Source organism: Sinohyriopsis cumingii, unplaced genomic scaffold (genome assembly GCF_028554795.1).
Source record: "Sinohyriopsis cumingii isolate HCF-2022 unplaced genomic scaffold, ASM2855479v2 utg000873l, whole genome shotgun sequence".
Classification (NCBI taxonomy): Eukaryota; Metazoa; Mollusca; class Bivalvia; order Unionida; family Unionidae; genus Sinohyriopsis; species Sinohyriopsis cumingii.
The window spans coordinates 2,722,510-2,745,201 of record NW_028315938.1 but is presented as its reverse complement, the minus strand read 5'-3'; the positions used below and the strand labels follow the sequence as shown (position 1 = coordinate 2,745,201).

Below are 22,692 nucleotides of genomic sequence, written 5' to 3'. Positions count from 1 at the left end.
GTATTTTTAGCTGTACCAGTCACAGACCAGAAGTGATTATGGGATGGCCTGTTGTTTGTTGTATTTTTAGCTGTACCAGTCAGACCAGAAGTGATTATGGGATGGCCTGTTCTTTGTTGTAGTTTTAGCTGCACCAGTCATAGACCAGAAGTGATGATGGGATGGCTTGTTGTTTGTTGTATTTTTAGCTGTACCAGTCATAGACCAGAAGTGATTATGGGATGGCTTGTTGTTTGTTGTATTTTTAGCTGTACCAGTCACAGATCAGAAATGTTTATGGGATGGCTTATTGTTTGTTGTATTTTTAGCTGAGCCAGTCACAGACCAGAAATGATTATGGGATGGCTTGTTATTTGTTGTAGTTTTAGCTGTACCAGTCATAGACCAGAAGTGGTTATGGGATGGCCTGTTGTTTGTTGTATTTTTAGCTGTACCAGTCACAGACCAGAAGTGATTATGGGATGGCCTGTTGTTTGTTGTATTTTTAGCTGTACCAGTCTTAGACCAGAAGTGATTATGGGATGGCCTGTTCTTTGTTGCATTTTCAGCTGTACCAGTCTTAGACCAGAAGTGATTATGGGATGGCCTGTTCTTTGTTGTATTTTCAGCTGTACCAGTGACAGACCAGAAGTGATTATGGGATGGCCTGTTCTTTGTTGTATTTTTAGCTGTACCAGAGATAGACCAGAAGTGATTATGGGATGGCTTGTTGTTCGTTGTATTTTTAGCTGTACCAGTCATAGACCAGAAGTGATTATGGGATGGCCTGTTGTTTGTTGTAGTTTTAGCTGTACCAGTCATAGACCAGAAGTGATTATGGGATGGCCTGTTCTTTGTTGTATTTTCAGCTGTACCAGTGACAGACCAGAAGTGATTATGGGATGGCCTGTTCTTTGTTGTATTTTCAGCTGTACCAATCATAGACCAGAAGTGATTATGGGATGGCTTGTTGTTTGTTGTATTTTTAGCTGTACCAGTCATAGACCAGAAGTGATTATGGGATGGCCTGTTGTTTGTTGTAGTTTTAGCTGTACCAGTCATAGACCAGAAGTGATTATGGGATGGCTTGTTGTTTATTGTAGTTTTAGCTGTACCAGTCATAGACCAGAAGTGATTATGGGATGGCTTGTTATTTGTTGTAGTTTTAGCTGTACCAGTCATAGACCAGAAGTGATTATGGGATGGCCTGTTGTTTGTTGTATTTTTAGCTGTACCAGTCATAAACCAGAAGTGATTATGGGATGGCCTGTTGTTTGTTGTATTTTTAGCTGTACCAGTCATAGACCAGAAGTGATTATGGGATGGCCTGTTGTTTGTTGTATTTTTAACCGTACCAGTCTTAGACCAGAAGTGATTATGGGATGGCTTGTTGTTCGTTGTATTTTTAGCTGTACCAGTCATAGACCAGAAGTGATTATGGGATGGCCTGTTGTTTGTTGTAGTTTTAGCTGTACCAGTCATAGACCAGAAGTGATTATGGGATGGCCTGTTCTTTGTTGTATTTTCAGCTGTACCAGTGACAGACCAGAAGTGATTATGGGATGGCCTGTTGTTTGTTGTATTTTCAGCTGTACCAGTCATAGACCAGAAGTGATTATGGGATGGTCTGTTGTTTGTTGTAGTTTTAGCTGTACCAGTCATAGACCAGAAGTGATTATGGGATGGCTTGTTGTTTTATTGTAGTTTTAGCTGTACCAGTCATAGACCAGAAGTGATTATGGGATGGCCTGTTGTTTGTTGTATATTTAGCTGTACCAGTCATAGACCAGAAGTGATTATGGGATGGCTCGTTGTTTGTCGTATTTTTAGCTGTACCAGTCTTAGACCAGAAGTGATTATGGTATGGCTTGTTGTTTGTTGTATTTTTAGCTGTACCAGTCATAGACCAGAAGTGATTATGGGATGGTCTATTGTCTGCTGTCCTTTGCCCAACATCTGACCATTTGTGAGTGCAGGTTTGTTATTGCTGCTCATTCTGAATTGCTTGGAGGTTTGCCATTACAGACACATTCATCCCAAAGTCTAGTTGGTCCTAAATGAAAATGGTATTGTTCAGGCATCCAATATGGCTGCTATAGTGGACATCCTGATATTTGCTACTGATTTAACTCTGACTGCATGAAAAATTACGATTAACACGGATGAGTAACTTTGAAACTTACAACTTTACTTAATTAATTAACACTCCAACTAGAGTAACGGATAAAAGTGCTACTATCATTGGCCATGTTTGTACTAATAAACCTGAAAACATAAGTGAAATTAATGTGCCAGTGTACGCACTGAGTAACCACTACCCAGTCTGTATAACTAGACATGTTACAAAATCATCTAAAAATAGCCAACACGTTGAAATACAATACAAGGACTTTAAACAGTTTGATGAGGAAATGTTCTTAAATTATATAGTTTGCAAACCCTTCCAATCAGTCGGCAATATAGCTAATGTCAACACTGCCTCAGACGAATGGTATTGGATGTTCAATGCAGCCTTAGGCAAGCATGCCCAATTAAAACAAGAAGGGTTAAACACCAAATTACACCCAAGTTGATTACCCCTGAGATCAATGAGGCTAGGCACCTAGGAGATAATTTCCACAAGAATTTTTTTTGTTGTTGTGGGGTTTAACGCCATTTTTCAGCACACGATAGGCTATGTATGGCGGCCAGTATTAATGGTGGAGGAAGAACCCGGGAAAACCCCGGGAAGAACCACCGACCCACGAGAAGCTACTGGCAAGCTTTCTCACATACCCACATTGGTCAAATCCGAGACTTGAACCCAAGTAGACAGAGGTGAGATGGCAGTGATCCGTAACGGAGAGCGCTTTAGACCACTCGGCCACTCGGGGCCCCTTCCACAAGAAGAAAGACATGAAAAGCAATAGAAAGTGGAGGAATAAAACTAAGCACCTGATAGATGAGGCAAAAGAGAACTACTGTAAACAGGCTATTGATGAAAGTAAGAGTACCAATACATTGTGGAAGCATCTAAAAGAGCTGAACCCACCCGAGAACAGTTGTCTTCCCCGTAGACTTAAGCAAAATGATGATATAGCAACATCTGTACAAGACATTTTGGAAATGTTCAACAATTTCTTCATAAGCATCTCCAGTAACAGTATTCAGAACCAGACTAACATCCCCGTTGAACTTAATGCTCTTCTGTCATAGCTAAAATTCCTGATGATAATTTTCAGTAGCTAATGTTGGTGAAGCTGATGTTTTTGATATGCTAATTAAGATGAATATTAATAAATCCTCTGGATTGGATGGTATTGGTTCATGAATTCTTAAAATTGCTGCACCATTAATAACAAAGTCACTAACGCATATCATGAACTTAATTATAATGAGTGGTAATTTCCCAGAAACACTGAAATGTGCAAAGGTTACACATATCTTTATGAAAGGAGTAAAGGAGTATCCAGGGAATTACAGACCAATATCAATTCTACCTGTATTGTCAAAATTATTTGAAAAGCATATAGCCATTCAGGTCCATACATTTTTTGAAACATACTCACTATTTCATAAAGTGCAATCAGGATTTAGAAAGTACCACTCATGCCAAACAGAACTTACCACATTAATTGATCTTTGGCTGAAGGAAATGGATAATGCACACATGACCGTGATTGTTTTCCTTGACTTCAAGAAAGCATTTGATCTTGTTGATCATGAAATTCTGCTGCAAAAGTTAAACTGTTACAGGTTCGACAATCCTTCTTTAAACTGGTTTAGTTCATACCTAAACCAAAGTTGTCAACAAGTAAGCATTGGCAATATTAGCTCTCAGACTCACACTGTTCATTCAGGAGTCCTTCAAGACTCAGTTTTAGGCCCTTTCCTTTTCCTTATCCATATCAATGATCTACCATTAAATAATGAATCCACAGATACAGATTTGTTTGCAGATGATGCAACCTTGTATACATCTAGTTCTGATACTGAAGTTATCCAAATGAGATTAAACTCAGACCTTATTAGAGTCCAAAACTGGGCACAACAAAATAGGATGGTAATTAATGAAGGTAAAACAAAATTTATGATTTTGGGGACATTACAAAAGGTACACAAGTCAGGGAACCCAGAACTATCTCGTGCAGTAAATAATCATCTATTAGAAAATGTCAAACGTGAAAAGCTTGAAGGTGTGTCTGTAGATAATAATTTACAATGGGATGACCATACTGATAAGCTTTGTAAAACAGTCATCCAAAAGTGCACTACTCAGCAGAATCAAGAAATATTTACCTATGGAAACTCGCAATCTATACTACAAGTCATATATTCTTCCAGTAATGGATTATTGTTCAAATATATTGGGAAACTGTGCTAAATCTGAGCTTGACAGGATTTATAAACTTCAGAAACGAGCAGCACATAATTTTAGATGCATCTATGATCATCCCTCAAAAGCATTATTTACAGAACTCTAATGGTTAACAATATATCACAGGAAAGATTTTCGCAAGGCAGTTCTTTTATATAAATGTCTACATGGAACTACATCAGAGTATCTTCAGGACTTATTCAGTCTTTTCCATGAATCATGGGGAGATCACTCTATCTAACTGTCACCTATGTGGGAAAATAATTTTAAGCTTCTTAGCTAAACTGTTTTAGACTGGGAGGACTGGATTCGTGTGGTAGTAGTTGCTCTCCTAAGGTATTGTGATTGGGTAAGTATTTTTGAAGAAATATATATATAAACCAGAATAAATTGGTTTCAGGTTCTGCCAGTAGAGACTCTGGATACATGCTATAGGCACCACCAATAAAATGTATTGCACCTTTAATTGAGACTCTGGATACATGTTCTAAAGCACCATCAACAGTCTTTAGATGCATGTTTTAGACACTTCCAGTATGTGCTGTAAATTAACTTTTAACAATTTGCTGTTCTTGAAACAAATAATGTACCAGACATTGTGATAGATGGATGAATGTTCTTATTAATCCTGCTGTTATCATTCTTTACTGTAGGAGTCTACACCGGAGGAAGTGAGTAAAAAGAGACTGAAAATGGATGAGAAAGGCCTGCACAGGTCAGAAAGTACTGGTCAGCAGGTTATTACATCTAAGAGTAAGTTGATGTCTGTCATATTTGGCCTCACACTGCAACATTACTCAATCGGTCTCTCATTTCTGTAATGTATTACTATTATGGTACACTTGGCAGGAAGAAGGTCTCTCACTTCTGTAATGTAATACTATTATGGTACCCTTGGCATGTGGGAGGCCCCACAAGACTGCACATATTTTAACCAATACATCATTTAGCATGAGGAAAGTCCTATATGGGTGTACTTATGTTAGCTGATAACAGTCGTACATGTACATAAGGCAATTCTCTAATTACAGTACATACATTAACCAGTACAATGGTATACACGGCATGAGAAAGGTCCCTCATTGCAGAGTTCTGTGTAGTGTTACAAGTCTGTGCTCTTAAAATAAGTAACAAAAAAGAGTGAAAAGCAACAAGCTTGTTAAAATTCAACAATTAATTCATTCCCCTTGAATAGAAAGTGAGAAGGAGATTAAAAGAACTTACAGTATTGCGAATTAAATCCCAAAATAATCCATGAATTACAGACATAAGTCCTAATAATTTAAAGTCCTAAATAAAATTTAGCATAAGTCCAGAATAAATCCAAACACTGAAGGCAATGATGTGTATGTGATAGCTTATAGAGTGTTGATGTGTCAGCAGTCTTTTGTTTAGTCACTGTAATATAATTCCAGGTTTGAATTCACTATAAATTCCAGAGAATATCTCTATCCAAGAATTTTATCAGAACTTTTTTGTATTTCCAGAGAAATTATCACTTGAGTTCAATAATTTGAAGAAATACAATTTCGAGCTCAAAAATGAAATACTGGACACAACATATAATACAGCTTAAAAGTGCTAGGTCTTAAAGCACAACTGACAAATCCTCTCATTTACAGGATTATATAGTTCTCTATTTGACCTCAGGTTATAATTAGCGTTTTCTAAAAAACAGTTACCTAATGGAAAATAACCGTCTAGAATGATCCTGATGTCTACAAAATGAACACCAAAACCTGGACTATGTAAAATACACTAACGAAATTCCAAACCCTAGACCTAGACCCAAATAAACATATTTACTTCCATTAATAATAATATTGATTTAAACCTAGGGAATAATTTAGTTTTGTATTAGTTGTTTACAGAGAATAAAATTTAAAAAAATTAAATTTGGGTCAAACAGAAATGAACTAATTTTTTGGACATGGTCAAGTCCAACATACAATGTTACATTACAAAATCATGTAACAAAATAATAAAAAATTAAAAAAGTAGCTAACCAACAATTAGGTTATATATACATAACAGTAAGTATTCACAAGTGCGAGACAGAGTTCCAGATATCATGCATATTGGTGTAATTTTTTACATATTTGTGATCAAAATACACAGCTTCTACCTAAATTACATGTACAGAGTACATGCGGCTTTTTGGATATGTAAATTGATTGTATTCGTTCAATTTGCTAATCATTACAATGTGTAACACTTTAGTGGAATCAGTTACTCATTGCATGAAACCATTGAGATGCTTTTGTGAAAACTTATCATTTGACATTTTAAAGTACCGCAAAGATGATGACTCTACTTGCAGTCTTACAAACAATTAGCTGTCTTAGATTATTGTTTATGAAAATGTCGTGTTGAAAATGTCTGCTGCTTATAGATTGGAGAGTTTAACAGCTAAACAATAAACAAAGATTTCTTCATAAAATCCATGCAACACCTTCTAAAGTCTGAATAATTAAACCTATCATTGATAACAGCCTGAGTTTAAATTTACTCAATGTACATACAGTGTGATGTGAAATAGGTAACTGGAAATTCGTTTATGTTGGCTCATGTTGTGATGATAAGCTAGACAAACAAGTACGACTGGGTAAGAACCTATATTTATGAAATCATCTATTTTATTTCTACTTAAGTACATTAGCTTTTTTAAAGTTACACTTGCAGTTCTGAAAATTAAATTAATATACTTTAGTTGCTTGTAAAATGTGCAGAAAATATTAAATTATTTAAGAAAAGATACCATGAGCACATATGAGTTACTGATAGATTGTAATAGAATTTTGTATTCATAATGAGCTACTGATAGATTGTAATAGAATTTTGTATTCATAATGTGTTAATAATAGATTATATAAGAATTCAGTATTCATAATGTGTCAATAATAGATTATAATAGAATTCAATATTCATGATGTGTTAATAATAGATTGTAATAGAATTCAGTATTCATAATGTGTTAATAATAGATTATAATATAATTCAGTATTCATAATGTGTTAATAATAGATTATAATAGAATTGAGTATTCATAATGTGTTAATAATAGATTGTAATAGAATTCAGTATTCATAATGTGTTAATAATAGATTGTAATAGAATTCAGTATTCATGATGTGTTAATAATAGATTGTAATAGAATTCAGTATTCATGATGTGTTAATAATAGATTGTAATAGAATTCAGTATTCATGATGTGTTAATAATAGATTGTAATAGAATTCAGTATTCATGATGTGTTAATAATAGATTGTAATAGAATTCAGTATTCATAATGTGTTAATAATAGATTATAATAAAATTCAGTATTCATAATGTATTAATAAGAGATTGTAATAGAATTCAGTATTCATAATGTGTTAATAATAGATTGTAATCTAAAGAGCTCATCTACGATAAGAATTCTTTATTTCAGACTACATAGTTCATACATATAAATTAAAATACAGATATAAAGTAGAAACATTTTAAACATAAAAGAACATATATATCATAAGTACAAGTATACAGGTACCGTTACAACAATTAACTGTGCCCTGCATTATTAAGAATGAAGTTAAGTGACACATTTAAAGAATGATTTGTTCCATCTGCTAATAATATGAGAATTTAAATGAATGTCATAGTTCCAAAGAGATTTCAATATACAGTTCTTACTATTAGATATTCTTGCCATCATTGAGAATACATACTTTCTCATTACTTCATCAAAACTGAATGCATTATAATTTACAAACATGTTGGATGCACTGTTCCATCTAGGAAGACATACTAGAAAACGAACACTGTTATTATAACCAATAACTATTTTGCTTTTCATGCATTCTCTAAAGTTTGTCCACAGAGGAGCACAATACTATACAGCAATAAAATTTGAATAATCTAATTTTGATATTCAGTTAACAGTTCTTAAATTTATGTAGAAGCATGTATGTTGAGTACACAAAAATAGTTAATGTCTCATCATATCTTCATTATCTGACTGATTGGATTTCAAAATATGAGCCAAACACGTATAACTGTTGACATAGGTAAGAGCATTGCCGTTAAGATGTGCAGTGGGAGAAGATGGTAATTTGAAAGAAGTTGGCTGAAAGACCATGCATGCTGACTTTTTTGTATTATAGATTATATCATTCTCAGATGCGTATTGTTCACATGTCTCTAATAATTTCCTTAAAAATGTGATAGAAGGACTTATAAATTTACATATCATCAAAACTGAAATTGTTAAGAAACAATACATTTGGTGGCAGACATAACCCTACTTAACATTGAACCAGCTTACAATTTAAAGAATACCCCCCTGCCTCACCCCATTGGTTACATGGAAAGCGTTGGATATTACACCCATCACAAATAATACAACTGTTTGCCATATCAGTTAACTAAAATATGAACTATGTAGACAGGTATTTAAAAATCAATCAATTTTTTAAAAAGTATCCAGTGATTGACCTTATCAAATGCCTTAATAGCATCTAAAAAGCATGCAAACACTGTGCTGTCATATTCTACATAATAGCTAACAGTTTCCTTAAAGGCATCTTTACTGATCGCTGCCATCTCACCTTTTCCACGTGGGTTTGAGTAATGGGCACAGCCAGTTTGGATATATGAGAAAGCTTGCCAGTAGCTTTTCGTGGGTAGGTGGTTACTACCGGGGTGTTATACTTGCTGTCATGTATAGCTTATCATGCATTAAAATGACGAAACAACAAACAATGGATTGTAATAGAATTTAGTATTCATAACATGTTGCTAATAGACTATAATAGGATTTAGTGTTCATAATGTGTTGCTAATAGACTATAATAGGATTTAGTGTTCATAATGTGTTGCTAATAGACTATAACATAATTTAGTATTCATAACATGTTGCTAATAGACTACAGTAGGATTTAGTATTCATAATGTGTTGCTAATAGACTACAGTAGGATTTAGTATTCATAACGTGTTGCTAATAGACTACAATAGAATTTAGTGTTCATAATGTGTTGCTAATAGACTACAGTAGGATTTAGTATTCATAATGTGTTGCTAATAGACTATAACATAATTTAGTATTCATAACATGTTGCTAATAGACTATAATAGGATTTAGTATTCATAATGTGTTGCTAATAGACTACAGTAGGATTTAGTATTCATAACATGTTGCTAATAGACTACAATAGGATTTAGTATTCATAATGCATTGCTAATAGACTTCAATAGGATTTAGTATTCATATTGTGTTGTGTTGCTGATAGACTACAGTAGGATTTAGTATTCATAACATGTTGCTAATAGACTATAATAGGATTTAGTATTCATGATGTGTTGCTAATAGACTATAATAGGATTTAGTATTCATAATGTGTTGCTAATAGACTATAATAGGATTTTGTATTCATAATGTGTTGCTAATAGACTATAATAGGATTTTGTATTCATATTGTGTGGCTGTTAGACTACAGTAGGATTTAGTATTCATAACATGTTGCTAATTGACTACAATAGGATTTAGTATTCATGATGTGTTGCTAATAGACTACAATAGGATTTAGTATTCATATTGTGTTGCTGATAGACTACAGTAGAATTTAGTATTCATAACATGTTGCTAATTGACTACAATAGGATTTAGTATTCATGATGTGTTGCTAATAGACTACAATAGGATTTTGTATTCATAATGCGTTGCTAATAGACTATAATAGGATTTAGTATTCATGATGTGTTGCTAATAGACTATAATAGGATTTAGTATTCATAATGCGTTGCTAATAGACTATAATAGGATTTTGTATTCATATTGTGTGGCTGATAGACTACAGTAGGATTTAGTATTCATAACATGTTGCTAATTGACTACAATAGGATTTAGTATTCATGATGTGTTGCTAATAGACTATAACATAATTTAGTATTCATAATGCGTTGCTAATAGACTATAATAGGATTTTGTATTCATAATGCGTTGCTAATAGACTACAGTAGGATTTAGTATTCATATTGTGTTGCTGATAGACTACAGTAGGATTTAGTATTCATAACATGTTGCTAATAGACTATAATAGGATTTAGTATTCATGATGTGTTGCTAATAGACTATAACAGGATTTAGTATTCATAATGCATTGCTAATAGACTATAATAGGATTTTGTATTCATATTGTGTGGCTGATAGACTACAGTAGGATTTAGTATTCATAGCATGTTGCTAATTGACTACAATAGGATTTAGTATTCATGATGTGTTGCTAATAGACTACAATAGGATTTAGTATTCATAATGTGTTACTAATAGACTATAATAGGATTTTGTATTCATAATGCGTTGCTAATAGACTATAATAGGATTTTGTTTGTCAAGTTTAAAGGTGACTTATCCAAATCTGAGGGACTATGACCCAAACTAAAATAGATGGAACATCATGGCAAAGTGCTTGCACCACTTATTTAACTGGGGAATGGACATCTGTGTTCTGTGGACACATTTCTAGTTGTGACATAATATACATTGACTCCATATGCAGTTACTTTCGTTTTATTGCACATAAGTTATATCATTTTTAATGACTTTTTACCAGTAATTATATGCAATATATGGTCTCTTTGAACATAGAAATATAATGCCAACATATGGAGACTAATGTACAGTGTTTTATGTGGTGGCAGCATGTCAGCTCATTGTATACTTCAAAACAATCACAACTGTAATTATTGTCCAGTTGCAGATCTTAAGGAGGAGACAGAACTAGCAGCTTTGGGTCAGATGGAGACAGAGAAACATAACCAAAAAGATGAGGCAGAAGTAAAAGCAGCATCCTTAGTACCTCAGAAAGATGAGGCAGAAGTAAAAGCCACATCCTTAGTACCTCAGAAAGAAAGAAATGAAGGAGATGTGAAAAAACCAGAACCTGTAACATGTCAGAAAGACAACATGGAGGAGAACTTATCTTGCAGCATCTGTCAGGAGATAATGCATGACTGCATCAGGTGTTGTAAAATCAATATTACATTATCTAGGCTCCAAACATGCATGTCTGTATCAGTTGTAGTTTAATCAATGTCAGGTTATCCATGCATGTCTGTATCAGTTGTTGTTTAATCAATGTTGGGTTTTCCATGCATGTCTGTATCAGTTGTTGTTTACTCAGTGTCATGTTATCCATGCATGTTCCAAACATTCTGGTGTTGCTTTGACTTTTTTAAAAGTAGCTGTAATGGAAGTTTTAGAAACCTGAGCAGTTGCTTCATGCATTTTTGGAAGTGCCTTTAATATTGTAAAGATGTGCTCACTGACAGATAATATTTTGGTCAGACACCATGAAAGTACTAAGGATGCATAAAGAAAAAGACATTCTGCATAAAGATCTTTCTGCAAGTTGTTTACACTCAAGTAATTAAAAAATGTGCTTAATCAGAGTCATAAATTTATAAATCTAGTTATATGCAGTCATTTATTGAATTTATTTGGTCATCAACATACTTTAAATTCATGTACGCTAGCTTATTATGCCAGAAAGGTGAATCAGGTCTTCTTATGGTTTCTTTTTTTACTGGTGCATCACTTGGATTTTCCCATAATATGTTATTCACCTCCATGCATTTCTACAAATGTTCATTAGAGTAGGTGCATACATATGCACGTATCTGACCTAGAATTACTGTGAATTCACTAGTTTTTGATTTGCTAAAAATTTTCATTCATTGTATGATTGCTACAACCCACAAATATAAAGTTATGTCTGAAATGATACACAACTCACACAGTGAAGGGAGATAACCCACTGCGTGGATTATGACTTGAAGTGATGCATGCTCTTTAAGAGTTATAGTAGTGGAATAGTTCTTCCAAAGGGAGGTAATCCACTGTGAGGAGTATTACAGAAGTGATGATATAATTGCAGCCTTCAACCATGTCTCCACACATTCTGTGCTGGCTGTTACTCGGACTGGATGAAGAGGTCGGAAGATTGCCCTTCAGTAAGTTGTCATACCCTAACCCCTCTCTAGGTTTCAGAATATTCTCATTTGAGTCATCCAGGTTATACATGCCATATTTTTAATGGTTAAGTGACTCATTACAGTCATCCAGGTTATACGTGCCTTATTTTTAATGGTTATTTGACTCATTTTAGTCATTCAGGTTATACATGCCATATTTTTAATGGTTATTTGACTCATTACAGTCATCCAGGTTATACATGCCATATTTTTAATGGTTATTTGACTCATTACAATCATCCTGGTTATACATGCCATATTTTTAATGGTTAAGTGACTCATTACAGTCATCCCGGTTAAATGTGCCTTATTTTTAATGGTTAAGTGACTCATTACAGTCATCCAGGTTATACATGCCATATTTTTAATGGTTATTTGACTCATTGCAATCATCCAGGTTATACATGCCATATTTTTAATGGTTATTTGACTCATTACAGTCATCCAGGTTATACATGCCATATTTTTAATGGTTATTTGACTCATTACAATCATCCAGGTTATACATGCCATATTTTTAATGGTTAAGTGACTCATTACAGTCATCCAGGTTATATGTGCCTTATTTTTAATGGTTATTTGACTCATTACAATCATCCAGGTTATACATGCCATATTTTTAATGGTTATTTGACTCATTACAGTCATCCCGGTTAAATGTGCCTTATTTTTAATGGTTAAGTGACTCATTACAGTCATCCAGGTTATACATGCCATATTTTTAATGGTTATTTGACTCATTGCAATCATCCAGGTTATACATGCCATATTTTTAATGGTTATTTGACTCATTACAGTCATCCAGGTTATACATGCCATATTTTTAATGGTTATTTGACTCATTACAATCATCCAGGTTATACATGCCATATTTTTAATGGTTAAGTGACTCATTACAGTCATCCAGGTTATATGTGCCTTATTTTTAATGGTTATTTGACTCATTACAATCATCCAGGTTATACATGCCATATTTTTAATGGTTAAGTGACTCATTACAGTCATCCCGGTTAAATGTGCCTTATTTTTAATGGTTAAGTGACTCATTACAGTCATCCAGGTTATACATGCCATATTTTTAATGGTTATTTGACTCATTACAATCATCCAGGTTATACATGCCATATTTTTAATGGTTAAGTGACTCATTACAGTCATCCAGGTTATACGTACCTTATTTTTAATGGTTAAGTGACTCATTACAGTCATCCAGGTTATACGTGCCTTATTTTTAATGGTTAAGCGACTCATTACAGTCATCCAGGTTATACATGCCATATTTTTAATGGTTATTTGACTCATTGCAATCATCCAGGTTATACATGCCATATTTTTAATGGTTAAGTGACTCATTACAATCATCCAGGTTATACATGCCATATTTTTAATGGTTAAGTGACTCATTACAGTCATCCAGGTTATACATGCCTTATTTTTAATGGTTATTTGACTCATTTTAGTCATTCAGGTTATACATGCCATATTTTTAATGGTTATTTGACTCATTACAGTCATCCAGGTTATACATGCCATATTTTTGATAGTTATGTGACTCATTTCATTCATCCAAAGGGGGCCCCGAGTGGCCAAGTGGTCTAAAGCGTTCTCCGTTACGGATCATTGCCATCTCACCTCTGTCTGCGTGGGTTCGAGTCTCGGATTCGGCTAATGTGGGTATGTGAGAAAGCTTGCCAGTAGCTTCTCGAGGGTCGGTGGTTCTTTCTGGGGATTTCCCGGGTTCTTCCTCCACCATTAATACTGGCTGCCATGTATAGCCTATCGTGTGCTGAAAAATGGCGTTAAACCCTACAACAACAACTACAACAACATCATTCATCCAGGTTATACATGCCATATTATTAAATGATGTTCTTGGTTATTTGATTTTGCTTCTGGAAGCTCTTTTCTGCTTGATATATGAAGTAAAGTGAGATCTAAACTTCTTTTACATGTTTTCAGATGGTAGGTCTGGTAGGTTTTGATTTACATAATGTTTTAACAAGGTATTTGATATGCATTATTGTAAAACAATCAATATATTAAGCAGATGTTTGATAAAAAGGCAAACTTGCATTGTGGAATTCATATGTTCAGTCAACTATAATGCAATGACATTCATAACAATGGAAGATTTGGGTTCTGACAGAATATTGAAGGGAAGAAACATGTTCAGTTATAAAAAATAATTGTTCTTTCTAATACCATCCTTTAGATTTGATTTGTACTGCAAATATGTCTCAGGATAGTATGTAGACTTATTTCTAGAAAAGATAATTTTAAATGCGTCAAAATATGTATTCAATTTAAAAATATAATGTGATAATATAAGCTGTATCTACCTATGTATCTATCTATCTATCTACATATCTATCTATCTGTCTGTCTGTCTGTATTTGACCACAGTTGAATGATTTTGCCTAGCACATTCTTTGAGCAGTTGGATTGGAAATTCCAAATGTCAAATTGTATTTGATTTGTTTTTCCATTAAATACCTGAACAAAGTAAAATTCAAAGTCAGTATGTCTAGTATACAGACTAGATTCATTAAAAATTGACAGGGTCTAATTTACAATATGTCTAGTATACAGACTAGATTCATTAAAAAGTGACAGGGTCTAATTTACAGTATGTCTAGTATACAGACTAGATCCATTAAAAAGTGACAGGGTCTAGTTTACAGTATGTCTAGTATACAGACTAGATTCATTAAAAAGTGAGAGGGTCTAGTTTACAGTATGTCTAGTATACAGACTAGACTCATTAAAAAGTGACAGGGTCTAGTTTACAGTATGTCTAGTATACAGACTAGATTCATTAAAAGTGACAGGGTCTAGTTTACAATATGTCTAGTATACAGACTAGATTCATTAAAAAGTGACAGGGTCTAGTTTACAGTATGTCTAGTATACAGACTAGATTCATTAAAAAGTGACAGGATCTAGTTTACAATATGTCAAGTATACAGACTAGATTCATTGAAAAGTGACAGGGTCTAATTTACAGTATGTCTAGTATACAGACTAGATTCATACAAATGTGACAGGGTCTAGTTTACAGTATGTCTAGTATACAGACTAGACTCATTAAAAAGTGAGAGGGTCTAGTTTACAGTATGTCTAGTATATAGACTAGATTCATTAAAAAGTGTCAGGGTCTAGTTTACAGTATGTCTAGTATACAGACTAGATTCATTAAAAAGTGACAGGGTCTAGTTTACAATAGGTCTAGTATACAGACTAGATTCATTAAAAAGTGAGAGGGTCTAGTTTACAGTATGTCTAGTATACAGACTAGATTCATTAAAAAGTGACAGGGTCTAGTTTACAATTTTGTTTTTGTCAGGTGATCAATAGATGTGGCACTTACTAATCTTGTTACAGCTAAACTGCATGAATGCTCCTTTGCTCAGTCAGCTGGTTAAATGGGGGTAAAGAAGGGCAACTGCATGAATGCTATATTGCTCAGTCAGCTGGTTAAATGGGCATAAAGAAGGGCAACTGCATGAATGCTGTATTGCTCAGTCAGCTGGTTAAATGGGCATAAAGAAGGGCAACTTCATCAATGCTATATTGCTCAGTCAGCTGGTTAAATGGGGGTAAAGAACAGCAACTGCATGAATGCTGTATTGCTCAGTCAGCTGGTTAAATGGGGGTAAAGAAGGGCAACTGCATGAATGCTATATTGCTCAGTCAGCTGGTTAAATGGGGGTAAAGAAGGGCAACTTGATGAATGCTATATTGCTCAGTCAGCTGGTTAAATGGGGGTAAAGAAGGGCAACTTCATCAATGCTATATTGCTCAGTCAGCTGGTTAAATGAGGGTAAAGAAGGGCAACTTCATCAATGCTATATTGCTCAGTCAGCTGGTTAAATGGGGGTAAAGAACAGCAACTGCATGAATGCTGTATTGCTCAGCAAGCTGGTTTAATGGGGGTAAATAAGGACAAATGCATGAATGCTATATTGTTAAGCAAGCTGGTTAAATGGCTTCTTAGTAAAGATGTGTGTTTGTTAATCTAAAGGGTATTATTTTAAATTAAATTAAATTGGTAGGCTTATATGTGACTAGATGAAACAGTAAGAGATACAAGTCCTTGTTTTACTGGTTGAGAGTGCACTCTCTCTCTCTCTCTCTCTCTCTCTGTATATATATATATGTGTGTTTTTCTATATACAGAAGATACAGAAACTACAGTCTCATCACTATTTGAAAAAGAATTACTAGATCGCAACTGGAGTACCATCACAACACATAATTTTATACAACTATTATACCTTAAATCTTTTTTAATGTAAATAAAAAAGAATAAATAAAAACTTATATTATAAATTAAAATATATAAAATGGCCACTCCTAACACAAGCATAATATAGCATGATTAAAACAATATAGCATACACATATAACACACAGGACATTTGATTGATCTTTGGCGAAGGTCACTAAAATTTAGGGGCCATGATATAGAAACCAGCCGTAGGACCTATTGTCTGAGGAGAGAAGTATGTGCCATACTGGGATGGAAAACAAAGGGACCAGCTCCAGGGACCTTGTGTGTATGACCCACTATAAAATAATAATAATGTAGATATAAAAGAACAACCCATAACAAAAATAATACTTTTTCTTCCAACTTCTTTTCGATATTTTACAGAAAAACAACACCTATGCTGTGGGGGATACAGAAACACTTAAAAGCCTTTAAAATTTTCAGATTGCTGTAGAGGGGACACTTCAGAGGCTGATAACTTAATGTAGTTAAAGAATGGAGAAGTGCCCACAAAAATAAAACAATATACAGTTCACCATTTGTAAAAGAATTTTGATAAGTGGCCTAGTTGTTGTGAATTGTCACTAGTGGATTGTCGATCGTTATGACTAAAATACACAATGAAAAATGGAATATAAAGGAAAACAAATACGCAATAGAAAATAGAATGCATTGGAAATAAAATAAGCAGTTGAAATTTTATTTGTTTGGTTTTAATTTTTTCATTAAAAAAATAAAACTCAAAAAAGTTTTTAACTATCGGATGCATATAAATCTGTTTTATTTGCACAATAGAAAACTGATGCTAATAATTTTATAAAACATGCTCATTTGAGAAAGTACGCAACCATCGTATGCAAATGGAGGTGACTAGTCATGAAATAATGTTCATTACTGAATTTTTTGATAGTATAAAGCTTTTGCACAATGACAACAAATTATGCAGTGGAAAATATTTTATTTGTAAGTGATTTGTTTAATTAAGGAAGGTTAAGAGAGGGATTTCATCATCAGATGCCCAGTCTGTGTGTTGTGCATAATATAGAACATAATTATAAATGTAGGTTCATAATTGACTAAATTAGTTTTCATTTTAACTTTAACTTGTAGTTTTCCTTTTTATTTGTTTGTGTTTGCAGTTGTTGTATATTAGTCAAGGAATTGTGTTTCACCATTTTATTATTCCCAAATTATTTTATACATTTTTAAAATTTCAAGTACAAGTGTTTGCACAGGTTATACACATATCCATTCATATATGATTATATCGATTGTACCTAACAATTATCGTTTAGGTAGTTTATCATGCATTTATTTAGAATGTTTGATTAAAACGTTTGCCCATGGCAAGAAATATAATGTCACTCACTCCATTCTGTGATGCAATCAGTCAATGTTGACCAGTGGCATTACGTACCAGAAATGCTTCCATCACAGCCTCCATACACTAAAGAGTTCATAAAGACAGGGCAGATAATGAGGTTACAGAAAATGCTTTAGAGGACTGTCAGCTGCTGAATTACTTATAAAACTAGTTTCAGCAAAAGGACAGTACATGTTTTAATAGAAATTTCACTGGTAATTTCATTGTCAAGTAAGAAAATGACACTGTGACACTCATTGACAAATATATGAGAATAAATCTTGTTGGTGTTTGTTAAAAAGATTTTGATCTGATATCAGCAGTCAGGATGTTTATAGGAAATTGAAACAGACATGTATCAGCAAAACAAAGGTAATTTTTATGCCGACAAACTGGAAGTGAGTTAATTTACCTAGTGCAGATATGGCAACATTATGATTTCAATATTATAAATACATTTTGTTTAAAATTGAAAACAAACACTAACAGCAAAACAAACCTATGATTAAATCCATTGCAAATCATATGGAAAAGCTTCTGGTTTGCTGCTGCCACCTGGTGAGATCTATGGAGAAGTGAAAACATTTCATTTTTTATGTAATGAATGTATATTACAGAGGGCAGATTTGTTTGTGTCATTGAAGTCTTTCAAAATACCCAGTAGCACCTGGGACAGTTGAATGATCACTAATACACACACACACACACACACACACACATGTGAAATTCACAGAAATGAAATTATCTTTTGAACAACATATTTGCTCCATGACAATGGCAGCAGACAAGCTTGGTTGTTATGACAAGAATAGTAGTGCATTTGAGAACACTAGGTCACAGAGCAGTAAGTTACAATGGATTTATTTAAGTGAGGATATTATAAAACAATTAGTGCTTGGCAACATATTTTCTGCTATCATGTATATTCCTAATGAAGAACCCTTCATTTTTATTTTTGGTTCAGTGCAGGAAGAAAGTGAGGAGAATTAACAAGAATCATATAGTCAACAACCTGATTGAGGCATACCTCAGTGAAAGACCTGGTAAGTGAACAACCTGATTGAGGTATACCTCAGTCAAAGACCTGGTAAGTGAATAACCTAAGGTATACCTCATTGAAAGACCTGGTAAGTGAACAACCTGACTAAGGTATACCTCAGTGAAAGACCTGGTAAGTGAACAACCTGATTGAAGCATACCTCAGTGAAAGACCTGGTAAGTGAACAACCTGACTAAGGTATACCTCAGTGAAAGACCTGGTAAGTGAACAACCTGATTGAGGCATACCTTAATGAAAGACCTGGTAAATGAACAGCTTGATTAAGACATACCTCAGTGAAAAAGAACGAGGCCATTGTGTCCAAGGTTGAACTGCTTATGAAATTATCTCTGTGGAAAGAAAAGTTCCAGCAGTTGATTGCTAGAACTACACCTGGATCAAATGCATCCACATCAGCAGCTAACTGTTGTAGTTCATTCAACCCAGCATCATGAATGATACCTATCTGTAGCTCAGTCAATGTTCACATCAGCATCTTGAAATTTAGATATATTTACCTGATTCAACATCATTTGCATGATCAAGTTTTCTTTAAATTAATTTGCCTTTTGCTTAGTGTATATTTTAATCCCTGGCCAAGTCATACCAATATAAAAATGGTACAAACAGCTGCTTCGCTTGGCACTTAGCATTAAAAGTTTAGTCTTTGGTCTGGTTGGCCTGGTATCAGGATAACGTGACTGGGTGGGACATCATGCTACATTTCTGTGGCATGATGTCCCAGTGCTAGACAACACTGTAAACTGCCACACTGCAGACATTGTAGCGATATGACTGAAAATTTGTTAAAGCTACATTAAAATTCCAAATCACACACACAAACACACTTAATGTATATTTGTGATATAATTTGTCTGATAAAGAGACCATGTTTGTTTTTACCTGTGGCATGTGAAGACTGCCATAACTACCAGAATAGACCACTCTATGTCAACAAGGGTGTTGATTGTATACAATTTATATAAGAAAAAGTATGAATGATGTACATTTCATCCACAAGTAGGATGTATGTATTATGATTTCATTCATACAGTGATATTGATTTATTGATTGCACTTGTATAGTGTTATTGTATAGTAATGATTAAGAAATGTAACAATGTATCTTGTGGTGTCCAGTTAATGACATATTTCCAGTTCCACAGCTCTCAACGAATGGTCAAGGGTCCACTACACATCGCTTACTCCTGCCAGGCATCTGAAGTGTGTTCTTATTTAATACAGACTCATTGGTCCTGAAGTTTTCCTCAATATGATTAAACCTTCCTCCAAACCACTGTCACCATTGACTCCAGCATATGATTAAACCTTCCTCCAAACCACTGTCACCATTGACTGCAGCATATGATTAAACCTTCCTCCAAACCACTGTCACCATTGACTGCAGCCTATGATTAAACCTTCCTCCAAACCACTGTCACCATTGACTGCAGCCTATGATTAAACCTTCCTCCAAACCACTGTCACCATTGACTGCAGCCTATGATTAAACCTTCCTCCAAACCACTGTCACCATTGACTGCAGCATATGATTAAACCTTCCTCCAAACCACTGTCACCATTGACTGCAGCATATGATTAAACCTTCCTCCAAACCACTGTCACCATTGACTGCAGCATATGATTAAACCTTCCTCCAAACCACTGTCACCATTGACTGCAGCATATGATTAAACCTTCCTCCAAACCACTGTCACCATTGACTGCAGCACATGGGTTGCATGAAACTCCTGAGTTCTATGACTGTCCTTTACAAAAACACATCAGTACACAGCTTCTGGACAAAATTTGTTGTATTGTGATAACAACAATGACAGGTTGCTTGATAGGTACCTTGGTTGTGGTGAAAATCCACCGGCCAGAGAATTTGGGTTTCTCTCTGCATGCTTGTTGCTCATGCAGCTTTGAATACACAGAACTCAGTATATTGAAATAGCTAAAACCAAAAATACCCCCACCCCCAATAATACTATATATGGTAACAAAACTGATGTACATTTTTGTTAATGTATAATACACTGACATTAAAAAATACACGTGATTTCATGACAGACATCTTTTGTGGACCTGGCTACAAGAAATTAATGTGTTAATTTACTTAAAAAAATATCAGATTGCCTCTTTTATTTATTAGTATTTCAGTGCTTACACTTTTTCATTTTACTCCAATACAATGAAACTAATAATTTAAATTTACCAATCAAAGATATATTTTTCTTCAGCACTTGGTTGTTCTTTTATTTTAATTTCTCATGCTCATTCCTAATATCTAACAGCAATTGTTTCAAACATATGAATATGATAGTACAATATTAGATTTTCACTAATTTTGTCTGAATGAAGATTAATTGATTTCATAAATATTGGCCACAGTTGACCAGTTGGCTAGTAACATGAAACCGTGCTCATCCACCCCCTCTCATGGAATGGCCTCACTTGTACTTCCAATATTGGTCATGTGTGTGTTGTGCTGAGTGAGGATTGATTGTTTCTCACCAGTTGAATCTCACAAAAACTGAATTGTGTAATCTGTTGGCTTAATTAAATCAAGATTTGATGAGCTTGAAAGAATATATTTTAATATATCCTTTTTTGAAATGATAACTCATTATTTGTCATCAAATTGGCCAGCATTAGTACCATAAGAGGTGAGGTATGATAACAACTACAGTCTGTTCCAATGCAGAGACTGGTTGCTATGCACAATACTTGTATAATGCACTGTGCATGATTTTCATGCTGTCAGAGTACCTATCATTCCAACTAGTGCAAATTGGACAATTCAGAAAACCAAGCCAAAAGAAGCTATTGTCATATAGCTGTTCTACCAAATGATGAAGATGATAATGTTCACATATCATCTTTTTATTTCAATATTCATCTGGCACCTTTTGTATGAGATTATTTTTCTTCTACAGTGAATGCTTGATTTGTGTATTTTGATTATTTTATAGAATAGCTTGAAGAGTTGTGTTATCAAAGTTTCATTAGGTGCAAGTGTATAATAAACATGTTCTTAAGACAGCTATGTATACTGCATGCCCTGTAGACAGCTGTATGATCTGTACATGTCTTTTAGACAGCTGTATACGTACATGTCTTTTAGACAGCTGTATAATATGTACATGTTCTTGAGACAGCTGTAAAATATGTACATGTCATTGAGACAGTGGTATAATCAGTACATATCCTTTAGACAGCTGTATCATATGTAAATGTCATTTAGACAGCATGTTAAATCTATACATGTCCTTTAGACAGCTTTAAAATCTTCACATGTCCTTGAGACAGTGGTATAATCTGTACATGTCTTTTTGACAGCCTATCATGTGTACATGTCATTTAGACAGCTGTAACACCGTACATGTCCTTGAGTCGGTGGTATAATCTGTACATGTACTTTAGACAGCTGTATAATATGTGTATGTTCTTTAGACAGCTGGATAGTCTGTGGCTATCCAGTAGACAGCTGTGTAATTTGTACATGTCATTGCAGAGAAGAAGCGTCCTGAGGAGGACCTGAGAGAGCTTGACAAGAAAAATGCAATCACTAAGGATATGGTAAGTACAACATATCAGTCTTAATTATTGATTGACATGTGTAAGTTCATAAAATCAACCGAAGTCAAGAATCAGTCTTTCTCGCTTGAGATG

General features: G+C 34.2%; 1 protein-coding gene across 2 annotated transcripts in view; it reads left to right on the top strand.

Moving 5' to 3' along the window:
• LOC149773168 (E3 ubiquitin-protein ligase CHFR-like) overlaps positions 1–22,692 on the top strand; it is a 102,432-nt gene that overhangs the window by 16,305 nt on the left and 63,435 nt on the right. For both annotated transcript variants that reach the window (XM_089946724.1, XM_089946723.1), the window contains exons 7-11: positions 4,990–5,089; positions 11,069–11,336; positions 12,251–12,326; positions 18,944–19,022; positions 22,535–22,599. In XM_089946724.1, coding sequence (XP_089802850.1) covers positions 4,990–5,089; positions 11,069–11,336; positions 12,251–12,326; positions 18,944–19,022; positions 22,535–22,599 — 588 coding nt within the window. The remainder of the gene's footprint in view (positions 1–4,989; positions 5,090–11,068; positions 11,337–12,250; positions 12,327–18,943; positions 19,023–22,534; positions 22,600–22,692) is intronic.